General features: G+C 41.9%; 1 protein-coding gene across 2 annotated transcripts; it reads left to right on the top strand.

Moving 5' to 3' along the window:
* The first annotated feature begins 1884 nt into the window (after window positions 1-1884).
* Window positions 1885-15946, top strand: LOC115595733 (protein mono-ADP-ribosyltransferase PARP12). Of its 2 annotated transcripts, none has more exons than XM_030440523.1 (12): window positions 1885-2427; window positions 3701-3836; window positions 5322-6345; window positions 6433-6483; window positions 6588-6714; window positions 7477-7642; window positions 10184-10304; window positions 10390-10486; window positions 10590-10665; window positions 12717-12847; window positions 13195-13346; window positions 14060-15946. In XM_030440523.1, exons 1-12 carry the CDS (start codon window positions 2147-2149, stop codon window positions 14779-14781), a joined length of 3084 nt encoding a protein of 1027 aa, XP_030296383.1. In that variant the 5' UTR covers window positions 1885-2146; the 3' UTR covers window positions 14782-15946. The 2 variants fall into 2 exon arrangements, with proteins under 2 accessions (XP_030296383.1, XP_030296384.1); XM_030440524.1 differs by lacking the exon at window positions 1885-2427 and adding an exon at window positions 2786-2897.

Genomic DNA, 15946 nt, shown 5'->3' on the forward strand with positions numbered 1-15946 from the left:
ATTGCTGCAGAATCAGTCAGTTATTTCCATAGAAACCACTTGATTGCATTTGGTTTTCCCTTCACAGATGGTGCTCAGAGCTAAATTAACTAACCTTATGTATGATGAGTGACAAGTTAGAAGAAGAAAAAAGATGATATAAGATCTTGTTATAAGGTTTCAGACCACGATCGTGGTCTGAAACCTTATAACTAGATCTTATATCATCTTTTATAACTGGATAACTGGATCTTATGTCATCTTTCAAAGAAGCTCTCAAATCTCCCACAGGGGGCTTGAGATCTGGTGACTACATGTGCTCTTCATCGTTTTTTAAACCACACCGCGGCTCCATGTGTGCGGAAGCATCCGATACGTGATGAAGGTCCCCAGCCCGGACCCCCTCCATCACTTACGTGCATCTCGGATTACCGGACCACGAGGGTGCCCCATTTATTTGTGTTTAGACATTCTGGGCCTCCGGGTCAGATCTGACGGTGAATCTTCAGAGTTTCTGGCGGGCGGCAAGATTGGTGTCAGACGAGAAAGGCACAAAAATTCCCTTCCATCGTGCGCTGTGTGTATATTCTCTTCGGGGAGAGGGTGACAGGAAGCGATGAGGCTGATGGGAAGTGCGCTGTGATTTAATGAGCGAACGCAGATGAGGGAAGCTGAGGGATGTTGCACGTACATCCTGATGCCGCAGACTGAGACCTGCTAAATAATTGGATTTGCATGTTTTATGTTCATTTCATCCATTTTTTTCTCTGATAAGATGTAATCACAGTGGATGGCATTAGGATGTTTGGGTTTTTTTTTTTTTGCCATGACCTTCAGAAAACTAATAATCAGTGAAAACAAATCCACAGAAGTTAATCTCAATTACAGCTGAATATAAAACTTGGAGCACATTGCAGTCCCTCCCTTAGAGGTCGTCTGTTAATAAACCTGTCTTTGGAAGGCAGGCTTCATAAATTCTTGTATTTTGGAGCTGGAATTTGTGATCAAATGAAGTCAGTTCAGTCCTTTGTGCGGTTGAAATGAGCCAGTTAGTCGGAGAAATTACAAGTTGGCCAGGTGTGAGAAAAACTCTTCAGATGTATTCAACCGTAATTTCTGCGTTTTCACAAAATCCACGGAACGGCAGGGTTTCAAGCAGGTGCGACCGGCAGATCCCGTTAATGGGATCACGGTAATCGGATTAAGAAAGTGGCAAATGTAATCTTACACACCTACAGTAGAGACACAGTAATCAGATTACAGACACATTGACAGAAACTGAGTACTGAAATGTACCAAGAGTGAAACTAACTTTTATTTTCATTTTATTTAATTATTTATTTATTTATTTTAGGAAATTACAGCCACAATTAAAGCAGTCAGTTGGTGTAGCCTGTGCTCAGTGGTGTCACTTCACTGTATCACTCGTCTGAGACTCAGTCGCTTAGGGGCACTATGTCGTTTTGGAGGATAAATTCAAACTTAGAATTTGTCATTTTTATGAAATAAATGATGCAATAACACAAATACTGAATAAACAAGCTGTTGTCAAGGGAAAATGAGGTCCCAAGAACGCTGTTTGAAAGCTAGAAAATGTGGCAGGGTCCGCCGCATATAAACAAAGTAACCTTGTGGAAACTGCGTTGCCCTTTAAGGTGAGTTTGTTTATTCATGTCATGAAAACAAAGACAGTTTGTTTGTTTTGTTTATTGAGGCGCAGATGAAGAGCTCCCTCTCCAGAACTGAACGGTGCACCTTTAAATGTGATCCTTGAAAGAAAGGAAGGACGTTTCTGGTCCTGTTACATTTATTGTGAAGACTTGACTATTTATACAATTCCATGTCCAACGATAGAAATCTCAAGATGGATTTGCCCACAGATGTTCCAACTACAGAGCAGAGGAAGGAAAGAGAAACAGCTCCTCTGTCCTCCTCTGAGTCCAGGGCTGCATGAGGTCATGTAACACGAGGGCGCCCCCACGCGGACAACAGCGGCGTTACACTCATGACGTCCCGATTAGAAACACGTTAAGTTTCGGTTTCCAATCATCAGAAACGATACCGAGCTTTCCTCTTCCAGCGAAGTGAGCAGGTCGCCGAGCAGTCACAGACTCCCGCTCGTCGTTCTGCTCGTCGGAGGCAGGAAGCCCGGGGGAAGAGCGTAAACATGAGGGAGTCAGACATACTGAAGTTTATCTGCTCCAACCAGGGAGCGGTGGAAACTGACTTTCTGATGTTCAACCTCGGTTTAGGGGATTCAACGAGCGTGTCGGACATCCTCCAAAACACGGAGAAGTTCGCCTCCTGTTGTCCCTTCGGGCAGCCGAAGGTGGTGGCGAGGACCAGGCTGAGACTGTGCAGGGCCAGGGACTGTCCAGGGTCTTGCGAGGGCCTGCACCTGTGTAAGAACTTCCTCTTCAGCGGATCCTGTCAGTTCACTCGACTAAGGTAAATAGTCGCTTCAGGTGTGGGAGGTCAAAGCGAGTCCTGAGTCAGGAAGCCCTGACACCGGTCTGTGCGCCTGTGCACGTAGTTAGAGAGGCCTGTGAGTCATTAATAGCGATCTCAGTTGTTGCTGTGGTGGTTGTTGTTAAAGGGACATTTATTTTTTAAATTCAGATTAATCATTATTTCCTTTCCCTGATTAAAGCCGTACAAAAACGAACGAAACTGTCATAGGGTGGTTTCAGCCTGCTGGTGAAATTTAATGCTGTTGCAACTTACCTGTCATAAACATGGTGCGTTCAGGTACCGTTGCCAGCTGGCATTATCTTTTAGGCTTTGGTGTAGACAAGGCAAACACAGACATTGTACAGCGGGCAGGCCAATTCAACAACATGTAAAGCCAATATTGCAATATTTTTAAGTAGCTTCGAAGTTAAAATCACGGTATTTGAGGAAGTGGTTTGATATTTTTGGTGAGAACCGCTCAGGGAGTTTTCAGAGTGTTAAGATAGATATGAAGATAGCTGACTACTTAGCTAGCTTAGCTCAAAGACTGGTAACAGGGAAACGGTTAGCTTGATTTTGTTTGAAGGATAACAGATGACGTGTCATACCTGTGCTGTTTTTAAAGTTATGCTAAATTGCATTAAAGTAAAATAAAAAGTAACAGCTATAAAGTTTGGCTCTCTATTAATACAAATTGACAGACTTACTTTCTGTGCTCAGTACCAAAGTAAGTTATTTTTAGGTAGCCTATTTTCACCTTTGGCACCTTTTGGGTAATAAAATCTATACACAAAGTCAAATAAAAACCCAAAACAAAGCATTTTAACCTCACTGCATGTTCCACAGTTTCTATTTACTGCACTCTGTCTTTTTTAATTTTTTTTATTTAGGGAAGTGAAGACGCCTGTTTTCTGTCTTAATGCTAAAATAAGCTAACCAGCTGCTTATTTTAGCCACATATTTACCATAGAAACACAGGCGTGGTATAATTTGTTTCCAAAACTATAAGCTGGAGAGTAGTCAGACAACAACAAATGAGTCGGACATATTCTTAGCTGCGTTTCACAGGTCTGGTGAAATGGTGACCTTTATCCCTGTCAGCATTTTACTGTAGATGAGTGTTGTATAATTCAAATACGTAGCACTCCAGTACCTCTTTGTTAGCTGGTAGTTATATTTGATCTTACAGGAATTTATAATTTTTCCAGAGTATCTGTTTATTAAGACAAACTCATGGCTGAACGACATGTGCTGTGTTCTTTCACGACAGGAGAGGATGTACCTTCTCCCATGAGCTGGACTCTGATCACAATCAGACGGTTCTGGGGGAACATGGGCTGGAGAGCCTGAGCAGGATGGAGCTGTGCACGCTGCTGATGCAGAGCGACGACAGGCTGCTGCCACCTGTAAGTGTGACTGCATGCAGAAGATACATCCAGAGGAATTTTTTGTAAATCATATTGTTTGATTGCTTGCAGAGTGGATCGGAGCTAACATCTGCTGTGTCCGAATAAGGACGGGTACAAAGATGTAGGGAAAAAACGATGACTTAAAACTAGGGTTGGGCAATATGTCAGGCATCAGCCTAACAACCGGCAATTGCTGCTATTTTGCATGGAGGGGGGGCAAAGGAGGATACAAAATGAATTCCCCAAAAAACCGCCAAGAAAGGTATTATTCTTCCACCTGTTTTCCATATTAAACAGGAAAATTCAACAGTAAACCTTCTGAATTCCGGTTTCTCCAACTTGAGCAAACTGAGACTAGCTCGATTGCCAACTCTTTACCTACCATAAAACATACTTAATTCAAACGCAACAGTGACAACACAAAAGTCACCGAAACCATCTTTGCTAGTTTTTCCACTGTTCCAACAATCACAAACTCTGGTTTGGTCAAACAAAGAGTAAGAGTAAGATTTGAAAATATTCTGGCTTTGAAGTTCCCAAATGCCATATTGAGCACCACTAGTAGTCACATTTCGGCACCAACATGCTAGACCAAAACAAACTGGCTTGTCGGCCACCCCTCCCTTTACACCCCACTCTCTTCACCTGGGACACTTGTTGTTCACTACGAGATGTACAAGGCCGCGGCAGCCCACAAACACCCGCTAAAAAGCAGCCAACATTAGCAGAATCATTTAATCATTGCGTCCCGTATGAGGAGAAAGGGTCCCGGTGGACAGCTTTTACGGATGCAGTCATGTTGCATATCACTAAAGATATGGTGCCCTTCCTCAGTGGAAAAGCTGGAGGTTCATCCACATGCTCAAAATGTTTGACCCCAGGTTTGTGCTACGAAGCGGAAACGGGGCATGATGTCCCAAGCCAGAGGAAGCAGACACCTCATGTCCTGTACATCTACCAACATGTCATGTTTATTATTCGATGCATGCAGATGTTTAATTTAGTTTACATATCTTCACGGATACAAAATACTGTTTGTAAACAAAAGGCACCTTTCGCAAAAAAAAGTATTTAAAGAAAGTTATGTTCACACTTTATTAATAGCAATATGGAAACTGACCTGTTTTTATAAATGCAAGGAATCTGACATGTTAAATTTATGTTTACAAAAGCATTTTATCAAAAAGGGACACATTTTTTTTTTTCAAGTGAGTTTGAAGCTGCACTGTTTCAAATGGTAGGGCAATGTTGTGTACAATAAAAGCAGAAGGAAAAAAAAACGATTAAAATCGTAAATCGATTCAATCACTTAACGTCAAAAGACCCGTTGAGTTCTTGGGAGGTTCAGATCAACACAAATAATTAGCTGCATGATGTGTATTTATTTTCGTAAATGAGTTGTCAGTATCACAGCTGCAGTTTCTACCTTCTTTTTCCTTGTTTTTTGCTCTCCTTGATTTTATTTCTTTCTCCATTTACTAGGTATGTCATGATTACAACAACGGAGCGGGGATATTCGGCAGTTGTCAAGCTGGTATCGGCTGCAAGAGGCTGCATATCTGTGAGAGGTACCTAAATCGTGACTGCAGCTGCCTCAGGACCCATGACTTTAATGCCCAACAGCCATTACAAATTCTGCAGGAGAAAGGGGTGCCTGACGACCTCATTCGTTCCTTGAAGTCAGTTTATGCAAATATAGTGGCATTGAAGTACTCTGACTACAGGGCCAACATTCAAATGCGAGGTGGTTTCCGAGGCAACAGGGGCAACGGAGGCAACGGAGGCAACAGGGGCAACGGAGGCAACAGGGGCAACGGAGGCAACAGGGGCAACAGAGGCATAAGGGGCAACAGAGGCAACAGGGGAAACCGGGGCAACAGAGGCAATAGAGGCAACGGAGGAAACCAGGGCCATGGTCAACAGCAGCTGTCAACCTGGTCCAACACTAACATCCTCGTTGATATCGACGATGATCTGTATTCTGAAGATGGACTGCCCGACGGTGACCAGCAGAAGCTGAATTCCTCCACCAGTGACATCTCTGTCGCTGCCAGCGACACTGACACGAGCAGCGTCGATGGTCACAACAGAAAAAGAACAAGAAGACGGAATAACCGTGGCAACAGAGGTAATGGGGGCAACACGGGCAACAGGGGCAACCATCAACAGCTGCAAAGAACCCTTTCCACTGATGACCTCCTTGGTGCCATCAATGCCTTAAGTGACGATGGACCAAACAAAAGCACCGGTTTCCTCTCTGCTGCTGCAGCCGACATCGTTGATGCAAGCTGCTTCGATGGTCAGAACGCCAAACAAATACCAAATCCAATTGAATCTGTAACATTTTACAGAGGTAGAGGTGGTAACGTCGGCAGCAGGGCTAATAGGGGTAACCATCAACAGCTGCTACGAACCCATTCCACTGGTGACATCACTGCTGCTGTCAACACCGAGGAAAACCGTGATGATGGGTCGAACAGAGGAGAAAGGCGAAGGCCAGTCAGAGGTAAACTACACCAGCTGCAAAAGATTTTAAGTGTTGAAACTGTGTGAAATGTAATACAAATAAACGCTTTTTGCTTGTCCCCTTTAGATAAAACTGAGATATGCATGTTTTTCATCAAAGGACACTGTATACACGAGGGTGAGTACCAGTGACGACACTTATTTTGTGTTCTTGAATCGATCACGTCACATCAGTTTTCTTCAGGTGAAGTTAAACGTGTTTTGTGACCAATGTGTTCCCAGATCGATGCTTTAAAGCTCATGACAAGATGCCGTACAGATGGGAGGTCAGAGAGAATGACCAGTGGACCGCCATGCCTGATAATGAGGCGATTGAGAGGGACTACTGTGATCCTTCAAAAACAAACAGGTACTCTCTGCTGACATTCAGCGGCCAATTAGCTTAGCGTAAAAACTGCAAACGGGTCCAGACAGGCTGGGTACAGTGACCACCTGGAGTCTTTTTGTCAAAGCATTATAGATTATGGCTCTAGATAATTTTTTTTGATAAGATCTGGCCTACTCTGCCACTGATCAGTAGTACACTTTTACTTCCCCCTACTCTATTTTTGATTAGCCTACCCTAATATTTTTACCTTTAACGCAACCAACCCAATCAGCAAAGGCAACCAATAAACCGAGCAGAGTAAGTCGGGTCTTGGCAGTAAAATCAGTGGGATCAATAATATCGCGGTTGACAGTCAAACAGAGGAGACTCTGTGCCCATAAAGCTAATTAGCTGCTAGCCTCTTTGTCATATTTATCATATAGTTGTCAGAGTGGCACCAATCTTCTTGTTTACTTTACACACTTGGTTTGTAAAAAAATCTGTCAGCTTGTATTTCCTCTCACTGGTACAGCATGAATTCACAGGTAAAGATCTGTCTTTCATTCGTGTACCTGGAAAAGAATGAAACATGTTTGAATATAATCACAGGAAATTATCTGTTTTGTTTTTTTAAAAATAAATAAGTAGTATTATGACTTGGAACAATTCACTGCTCGGGGAAAATCCCAATACTGCTCAAATGGTGCAGCCAACGTATGTATTGGTTTAACACAATTGATTACTGTCTTTTTAAAAATGACTGTAATTGTATGAATTAATGTATACCCATTCTTCTGTCTTTAGTAGCAGCAGCCCATCTGTGCATTTTGACACGATGACCTGTGGCACGAACAAAGTCCGACGACTCTCTACCCTTAACTCTTTGCTTGAGCCAACCTTCATCCACACCACTGAGTGGCTTTGGTACTGGGAGGATGAGTTTGGGAAGTGGAACTTGTACGCTTCAGCTGTGAGTAACTAAGCCTTTTTTTTTCTTTTTTTTTTTAAGGATTGTTTTAGTTGTTACAATGCAGACATTTGGAAATGCCGAGAATTTTCACGCAGTTGCATGACATCCATTAAGAAAATGTAGCCAATTTCCTGTATTCTGTGAAAGCAGCACTCATTAATTTGTAGATAAAAATAGTGGATCAAATGACTGATTCATGATTACAATGATTTATAATGTGTTTAAGGGTAACTTGAGTTGATGAAGCCACAAAGAATTATTTCCTGTACCCCTCAGCTGGAAAGCTCTTTTTAGCGTTTTTTAGCTTGTTGTTTTGGTTTTTCTTGATTACTGTTTTTGTTCTCAGCTCTCACGAACGTTCCAGACAAAGCAGACAGACTTTCCTCACTGAAAACCTTAAATCCCTCTGTGTGCTACCTGCTCAGCGCTGAACAAAGTTAGCCACTAGCTAGTTAACAAAGTAGAACGTTAGCTGCCGAAGAGCCTGATACATACATCATGAAAATAAAACGGCTAAAAGGAGAATAAACAATAGACATACGTTCATCGAAGGGCACAGGCATTAGGCCAGATGAATGCTGCTAATACAAATGTGAACTAATCAAAAGTAGAATATCAATGTTGTGTTTACTGAAAGTTAGGGTACAATTTTAGTGTTTTAGTGTCTTTTACCGAAACAGTTTTGACAGTCAGTTTGTCACAACACATTATTTGTCTTCATCACGTTGGCAGGTATTTGCTGTTTTTCCAGGATGTTAGTTATGTCTTGCCTTACTGTGAATCTCTTGACATCAAGATGTCCTGGTAGCCCAACAGGATATCTGCAGCACTGCAGATTGCAACCAATCAAATGCATATTATCTGACCATTGTAAGTCTGAGTAAGCAACAGCGCTTTCCTTGTTGAAACATTGAAACGATTCCTTATAGATAGCCGCGGAGCAGCATGAAAATACGGCAGCAGCCAACAGTTCCATTGAAGATATGCACCCTGACATCATGCCTCTGCATGTGAAGTCAGTGGAACTGATTCGGGCTAAAAATGGCCACTGTACCTTTTTTATTTCAGTGATATTTTGTAGCTGCACCACAACGTTAAAATGCGCTGTGACAACAACTCACTGCAGCAAACTGACTTTAATACATTTTGCACATGATAAGAAAGATGTGGCTGCTTTGCTCAGAAGCGGAATTTATAATGTGATATCGGCCGTCTGATGCAATCCTCAGCTATCTGAGCCACGCTGGCTGTGGAGGACTCTGACAGCTGTTGTGGAAATGAGCGGTCTCAGATTCTGCCTGTTTTTTTGAAGGAGCAGAAATGTAAAAACTCAAATCACAACACGACTGAAGTAGTAAATCAGCGCTGAACTGACGACTCCACGTTTACATAACCCTGCAACTCTTTTTTTAAATTCTGTTTTCATGTGTTTCATGTCTACAGCAGACACTTCGTTTTGTCCCTGCTGTATTTTGTTTTTGATGCTGCTGCTCATGCACATCATTTAGGTTTTTAATCTTATTTTGTACGGCTCTACGGCCACACGAAAAAATCAAAAGGGGAAGAGAGGCCTGAAATGTGTGTACAGACTGTGTGGTAGCATTTCAGAGGAAAGAGATAAGTAGCAGCCGAGATTGTAGTCAGATTAAACAAATTTGAATTTGTCACGCTCATATTGGATTGATGAATTAGTAAATAAAGTTCTTAAGGCCACCTCATTCAAGATGATCAATTCACCAACTTTCAAAGCTAAGCCCTTCTCATCAGTTTATCTGTTGTCCTCCAGGTTTACACTTCCAAAAAAAAAAACACTAGCCTACTGGAAGCTACAGATTTCAGAGATCGAAACGCCATTAGAAGCTTCATTCAAAAAACATCAATAGAAGCTTTGAATGTAAAAAAAAAAAAAAAAGTATTATTGCTTACAGCCCAGATTACATTACATTACTAGCAAGCAAGGGCACTCCTCAATGGTGTGTGTGTCTGTGTGTTTAAATTCAGGTCAGCGCTAATTAAACTCAACACTCACCAGAGACTCTGATTCACTCCCTTCTTCTCCCCTCTCCTCTCTGCTAGTTACATTCATGAAGTAAGCTCCAGTCAGCAGTCAACATTATAGAACACAAACGCCTGACAATGGAGCTCACGTCAGCGGATGACCGCTTCAGTCAGGTTGATAAGTGGAAGTCAAGTTAAAGCTACTTTTGAATTCCAAAAGTTAAGTTGTGTGACTCAGGGTGTTCATTGGTCCAGTCGATCTGGCTCCGCACCTGACTCTCCTCCAGAGCTAGTTGGCTCTGAGCAGCTGCGGTTGGTTTTATCCTCTAACTTAAAAAAAAAACAACAGTTCTGTTAGCTATTGTGCTGAAGTCAACTGTATTTGCAGTGAGCAGTATTTGCCCAAAATTCACATTTACTGCATATATGTACATTTTCTGTTGGCAATAATCTCATGGTACCGTAACAACTGGCTCCTGATTGGTCACCGACCATTGCAGAATCTTCTTGAGCTAAAACAGATGTCTCTGTGTTGTGTGGCAGGACGGAAAACACAGACCAGCAGACATGGACAGCGCCAAACTGGAGCAGAAGTTTCTGGACGACGACAAAGATGTGGTGGAGTTCACTGCCGGTTCACAGTTGTATTCACTGTGTTTCCAGGGTAAGCAAAGATTATGCAGTTGATCTCGTGTTTAAACCTTTAAAAAAAGAAAGCAGTATTCTAATGGTGTATGTTTTTTCCTCAGACATGATACAAACAAACAAGCAATATGGCACGAAGAAGGTGGTGAAAAGACGACCCCGGTTTGCTTCAGCGGCTGATGTTCGAGCAAGGAGAGTGAGGTACGACATTCTGATTATACTACGTTGATCCCACGTATTGGAAACGCTTTTTCAAACTACCTCACGTTACAACTAACCCTAATTTTCTTTCTGACAACATAAGGCCTCTTGGTAGAGGTAATATCGCCGCCATACCAGATCACTGGGACAAGACACAGAGCCCTCAAACAGGATTCAAGGTATCCACCGCCGCAGATTCAGCTGACACTCATGCCCGGGATTAGAGGTTGTGTGAATGTACATTATATTTAAGGTTTTAGCACAACAAGCAGGTTGGTAGGTTAGCTGCACATTTTGTTTTTCGTTTGTCCTGTCTGGGTGTGATCGTGTGACAAAAAGGGAAAAATCAACACAAAGTTTCCAATATTTCCATGCAAAGAAGACATGCAGACATTTTAACCTGTGTATTGTTGTTATTATGTAAACACCTAAATTAATGATGGTGCTGGTATTGCAGTCAGTGAGTGTGTTGTCCTGCACTAACAAGAAATGAAAGTGTGTCTCTGGATTACCGCCAGCAAGTCCTTTTACCAAAAGCCAGTAAAAGTTTATTCTTCAGGCTTCTGTCAGCCTCTAAGCTGATAAATGTGATGTCACTCAGTGGTTAACTTGCATCGTGGGTAATGTAGGCAGCAGGTTTTAACAATAAAGAACATCGGTGAGCAGTGTTTGGGGTACATTTATGTTGTAACAAAACTTCTTCTCCTGCGTTATAACTACTTTGAGCTAAAGTGTACTACATAGAACAGAACATTGGCTGGGTGAGTCTGTATGTTTGAAAAGCCTAAATGCACTTGAATAGTTTGTGTGTAGGAATGTGTTTTGAAGACGAACGAAAAAAAAGCTGCATCTTTAAACTTCATATATAAGCTATAGGAGCCTGTGTTGTATGGTTTCATTGAAGCACCTCGGCCTAATACTGTATGCCTCTGCCCAGTTCGCTGTCAGATGGTGTGCTCAATAAACAGCTGAATGTGTCGTATTGCATCTGTCATTCCTATTATTAAGCTGCAGAGTTACTGATTGTGGGCTGTAAAAAAGATCACAAAATGTACAGTTGGCTACGCGCCCTCTGGACGATACAACCAGCCTGTCCAATGAGTCACAAAGTGGTTTTACCATCGTTTTACTGAAGTACTCTAACACATTTTTTCCTGCGGATAACGCAGTAACATAACAAGTTACCTTTCAATGGTAGCAATCTCGTAACGTAATGAGTTACTTTTAAAAGTAACGTTACCTAACACTGTCAATGAGCCACGCTGTTCAGTGAGTCCCACATACAACACATGTGTAGTAACTTGGTGCTAAAGAATAGGCCCCTACAAAGAAGCTATTTCCTCCGGTTTGAGTACCGCTGGATGAAAATGAGTTGGGTTTTTCACAAAGATTCAAAATGTAAAATACAGCTGGCTTCATGGCTAAGTGGAGAGAAATGACAGCCACTGAGGAATGAAAAGCACCTCTTAACCCTGACCAGGACACAAAGTGTTACTGACGTAAAGCACCTGAAACCGGGCTGACGTCATCCGCCTGCACTTCCAGACGAGCTTGCACTACCTGTGGTCAAAAGAATTTGCAGCCGGTGTTGTCACTTATTGATGTGCCGCTGTAATAAAAGCAAAACATGCAGTTGTAACGCTCATTGGCTGAGGCGGTTCCTTCGTGTGGTGTGTCCAATGAGATGCTTTGCAACTAAAAACCATTTGGTTTGCTTTGGAAAATTGGCCTGTTATGCATTCAAACTAAATTACTTAAAAGAATGCAAGAAGATTTGATTTTCTTTTGCAACTTTCAATAGAGATGTTAATTTGTTCAACCGGCAGTGATGCGATTTAGCCGAGGGACTACTCTTCAGTGGTGCTCTCCCACAGAAAACACTGCTCCCACATTAAATTTATTGACTTCTTGACCTTTTTCGTGTTTGAGAGCTAGATTCATGATAGAAGTTAAGCTAACTAGAAAGCTCTACCAAAAACAGAGCAAAAAGAGTAAATATTTGACCAAGAGTCGGCACATGGCCAGAAATAGAACCTCAAATAAGTGATAGAAGTTGCTGCAGTCTGTTGGTTGTGTCATTTGAAAGGCGATAATATGTTATAGTCGTGTGCAGACGTTTGCAGCAGCCGAGAAATCAGTTGCTGCAGGGAATTGTGTCGGAAAATCATAGGATTAACATTTTCTGCAATGGTAAAAGCAATGTCTTCTCTCTTTGCTATGTGTTTTCCAGCGTGTCTCCCTCCAGAGCTCCTCAGATGAGTTTAAGGAGATCGAAGCTCTTTTCTGCAAAACCATGACAGGATTTGACGTTGTCGGCATCGAGAGGATTCAGAACAAAACTCTCTGGGATAGCTTTCAGCTGTACGTATGTTTTAAGTCTGGCATCTGTCTGGCATAATACTTTATCCATCTGACTTGTTGCGCCTTTTTAAAAAATGTAAACTGTAATATGATCTGTTGCTGAGGGATTGGGTCGCTACAGCATGTAGCTCACGGTGGCTAATGTTAGCTAGTAGCAGAAAAGTTTAGAGAGATATTACTGCCTAACTGAGTTATTGAGCTGGTTCACGGACATAGTGAGTTTTTTCTATTCTTTCTTTCACAACATTTTACAGTTGACAAATGTTACAGTCTCCCTTCATGTTGGCACATGATCTTAAGTGTTTCAGCTCCACTTAAGTTATCTCATTCCTTTTTGCAAAAAAAAGGAAGAAAATGCAGATGAAGGACAAGAACGGCGGGCGCCTAGTGACAGAAAAGCAACTCTTCCACGGCACCGACAACAAATACCTGGATGACATCTGCAAGGACAACATAGACTGGAGACTCTGCGGAACTCACGGGACTGCTTACGGCAAAGGTGAGCTGGAGAGCTGAGGGACAGTTCAGCCAAAAACCTTTTTCACCCTCATCCCATTTTTTTTCAAGCTGTTCATTAGTATTGCTTGAGAGTGGTTTGATCCAGTTTAGACTAATTGGTCGTAGCTTCTCCAAAGATGATGCATCTCAATTTTTAGTGGGGTGCTCAAAAGCCCCCCAAAAACAACCGCAGTGCTGACCCAGATGGGTTCATTGAACAATATATCAATGTTGTTTGTTTAAAGGCTGCAAAAAGTGATGAAATTGTCTTTCTTCTTCTTCTTCTTCTTTTTTTTTTTTTAACTAGATTTCTGTGTTCTGATACTTATTTTTATCCACAGTAGCTATATCCACATTACTGATCATTATTTTCAAAAATCCCATCGTGTAAGTGTGTTTTGTGAAAGTATTAAAGTAGGTCAACAGTTTTCCCTACAATATTGTCACAATATTGTATATACAATAGATGTATTAAAACAATGATGTGTCTACATAACAATGTTATCAATATGACCTTTGATAGTATGCTTGTGAAAAAATATTTTTCATGGTTTTCGAACATTTTATAGACCCGAGCAAATGTTTTTTTAATTCAAGAAAATAATTAGCAGATGAATCTATAATGAAATACTCACAAATGCAGCCCCTAGCATCTCTCCTCACACAGTGTAATGGCATTTTAAATTTTAAACATCTGTCTGTGTCCAAACCCAGGTAGTTATTTTGCCCGGGATGCCAAATACTCCCACAGCTACACCAGTGGCTCAGATGTCAAATCCATGTTCATCGCGCGGCTGCTGGTGGGACACTACACCAAGGGCTCCTCCAGCTACGTCCGGCCTCCTTCTAAGGACAGCGGGGACCGCTATGACAGCTGCGTGGACGATGTTCTGAATCCCTCCATCTATGTTGTGTTTGATATGCAGCAGATCTACCCCGAGTACCTGCTGCAGTACAAGACCACGCACCCGCTCGCTGATATATATGGTGCTGCGTCAGCACCGAAACCAGCACTGGCACCGAAACCAGTACTGGCACCGAAACCAGCAGTGGCACCAAAACCAGTACTGGCACCGAAACCAGCACCGGCACCGAAACCAGCTCCTCAACCCACTGTTTCTGTTTATCAACCCAGCCCATCCCCATACCGATCCAGCACATCCTCATATCAATCGAGCCCATCCCCATACCAATCCAGCACTTCCCCGTACCGATCCAGCACTTCCTCATATCAATCCACCCCATCCCCATACCGATCCAGCACTTCCTCATATCAATCCACCCCATCCCCATACCGATCCAACACATCCTCATTTCAATCCAGCACATCCTCATTTCAAGCCAGGGATTTCTCAAATCCGTACCAAAGCTCCCGGTCTTCTTCCACACCTTCACCCACTCCGACAGCAAATAAATCGCCCTGTGTCATTTCTTAGGGTCAGAACTGAAGTGAGGGCAGTCTTTATTTTCTTTTAATGGATAATAACATTTAAAGAAGCTCAGTGGCACTTCTGCAGAATGTTTTGGGTAACTTTGGCAAATTAATGATTCTTACTTAGTATATTCAGAGTGTGTAATGATCGGAGTGGCTGTCATGCAGCACATGGCATTGTCACTGTCACAGAGTGAAAGACCACATTATACAAAATATTCTTAATCACAGAATTAAAAAAGCCAAGTAGGCGTTCACAATCGCCCCGTTCAGTTTTCACCCAAGTTTAATGCAAATTTTGGAAGGAATTTCCATAGAATTGCAAAAGAAAATGTAAATGAATGTGTTTTTTTAATCCCACTACTGCTGTGGGAATATTAGGAGATGAGTAAATGGAGACAGACAGCATTACCGAAGAAGGGAGAGCAAAACATGATGCGGTAATGACACTGCAGTTTGTTTCATTGGTGAATGTTTCCAGTAAAGCAGAGGCTTCAGTGGATAAAGCAGTGGAGCAGTGAATCTGCTGGCATATCTCTTTGTCACATTTTACTTTAATCACTACACCAACTCCATTCACCACTACACAACTAACTTTCTTTCTTTCTTTCTTTCTTTCTTTCTTTCTTTCTTTCTTTCTTTCTTTCTTTCTTTCAAGGGTTTCCACTGCACACTTTTTTTTTCTTGGTACACAAATGAAAAATATGGATAATAACCTGTTCACAGAAGTGCAATTAAAGACTGCGGTTTATGGTAATCAACACAAATGCATGTGAAATCAATTCGTTTAAAAATTTGCTCAGGAAAAAGTAATGCCTATTCCATTTAAATACTCATACTCGATGGGGGAATATTCGTCATAATCATATTTAGTCATTTTTTCCACCCTCCCCGACAAGTGGAGGGCGACAAACTCCTGTGTCCAAAAGTAGGCTGTAAAATGAATATCTTTGTTGAGAAGATGTAAATGAGGTTTTGTAATGTGTGTTTAGGTTGTACGGTGATTGATTCTATAAAGCACCACTTGCAGATTTGGTGTTGAGTGATTCCTTTGCTTAATACTCCAATGTCACTAATAGTACTTCCATTTTCCAATGCGTTGTACTGTTTGCAAACACTATTGATCCCGTGCATTGAAAATAAACACAATACTGTTGCTCACCGTTAAA

This window comes from Sparus aurata, chromosome 14 (assembly GCF_900880675.1).
Source record: "Sparus aurata chromosome 14, fSpaAur1.1, whole genome shotgun sequence".
Lineage (NCBI taxonomy): Eukaryota > Metazoa > Chordata > Actinopteri > Spariformes > Sparidae > Sparus > Sparus aurata.

Coding starts and splice junctions, on each gene's coding strand:
- LOC115595733 (XM_030440523.1), top strand. CDS start 2,147: ATGAGGGAGTCAGACATACTGAAGTTTATCTGCTCCAACCAGGGAGCG. Junction 7,643..10,183: donor GGAACTTGTACGCTTCAGCT/GTGAGTAACTAA, acceptor GTTGTGTGGCAG/GACGGAAAACACAGACCAGC. Junction 10,305..10,389: donor GTATTCACTGTGTTTCCAGG/GTAAGCAAAGAT, acceptor TTTTTTCCTCAG/ACATGATACAAACAAACAAG.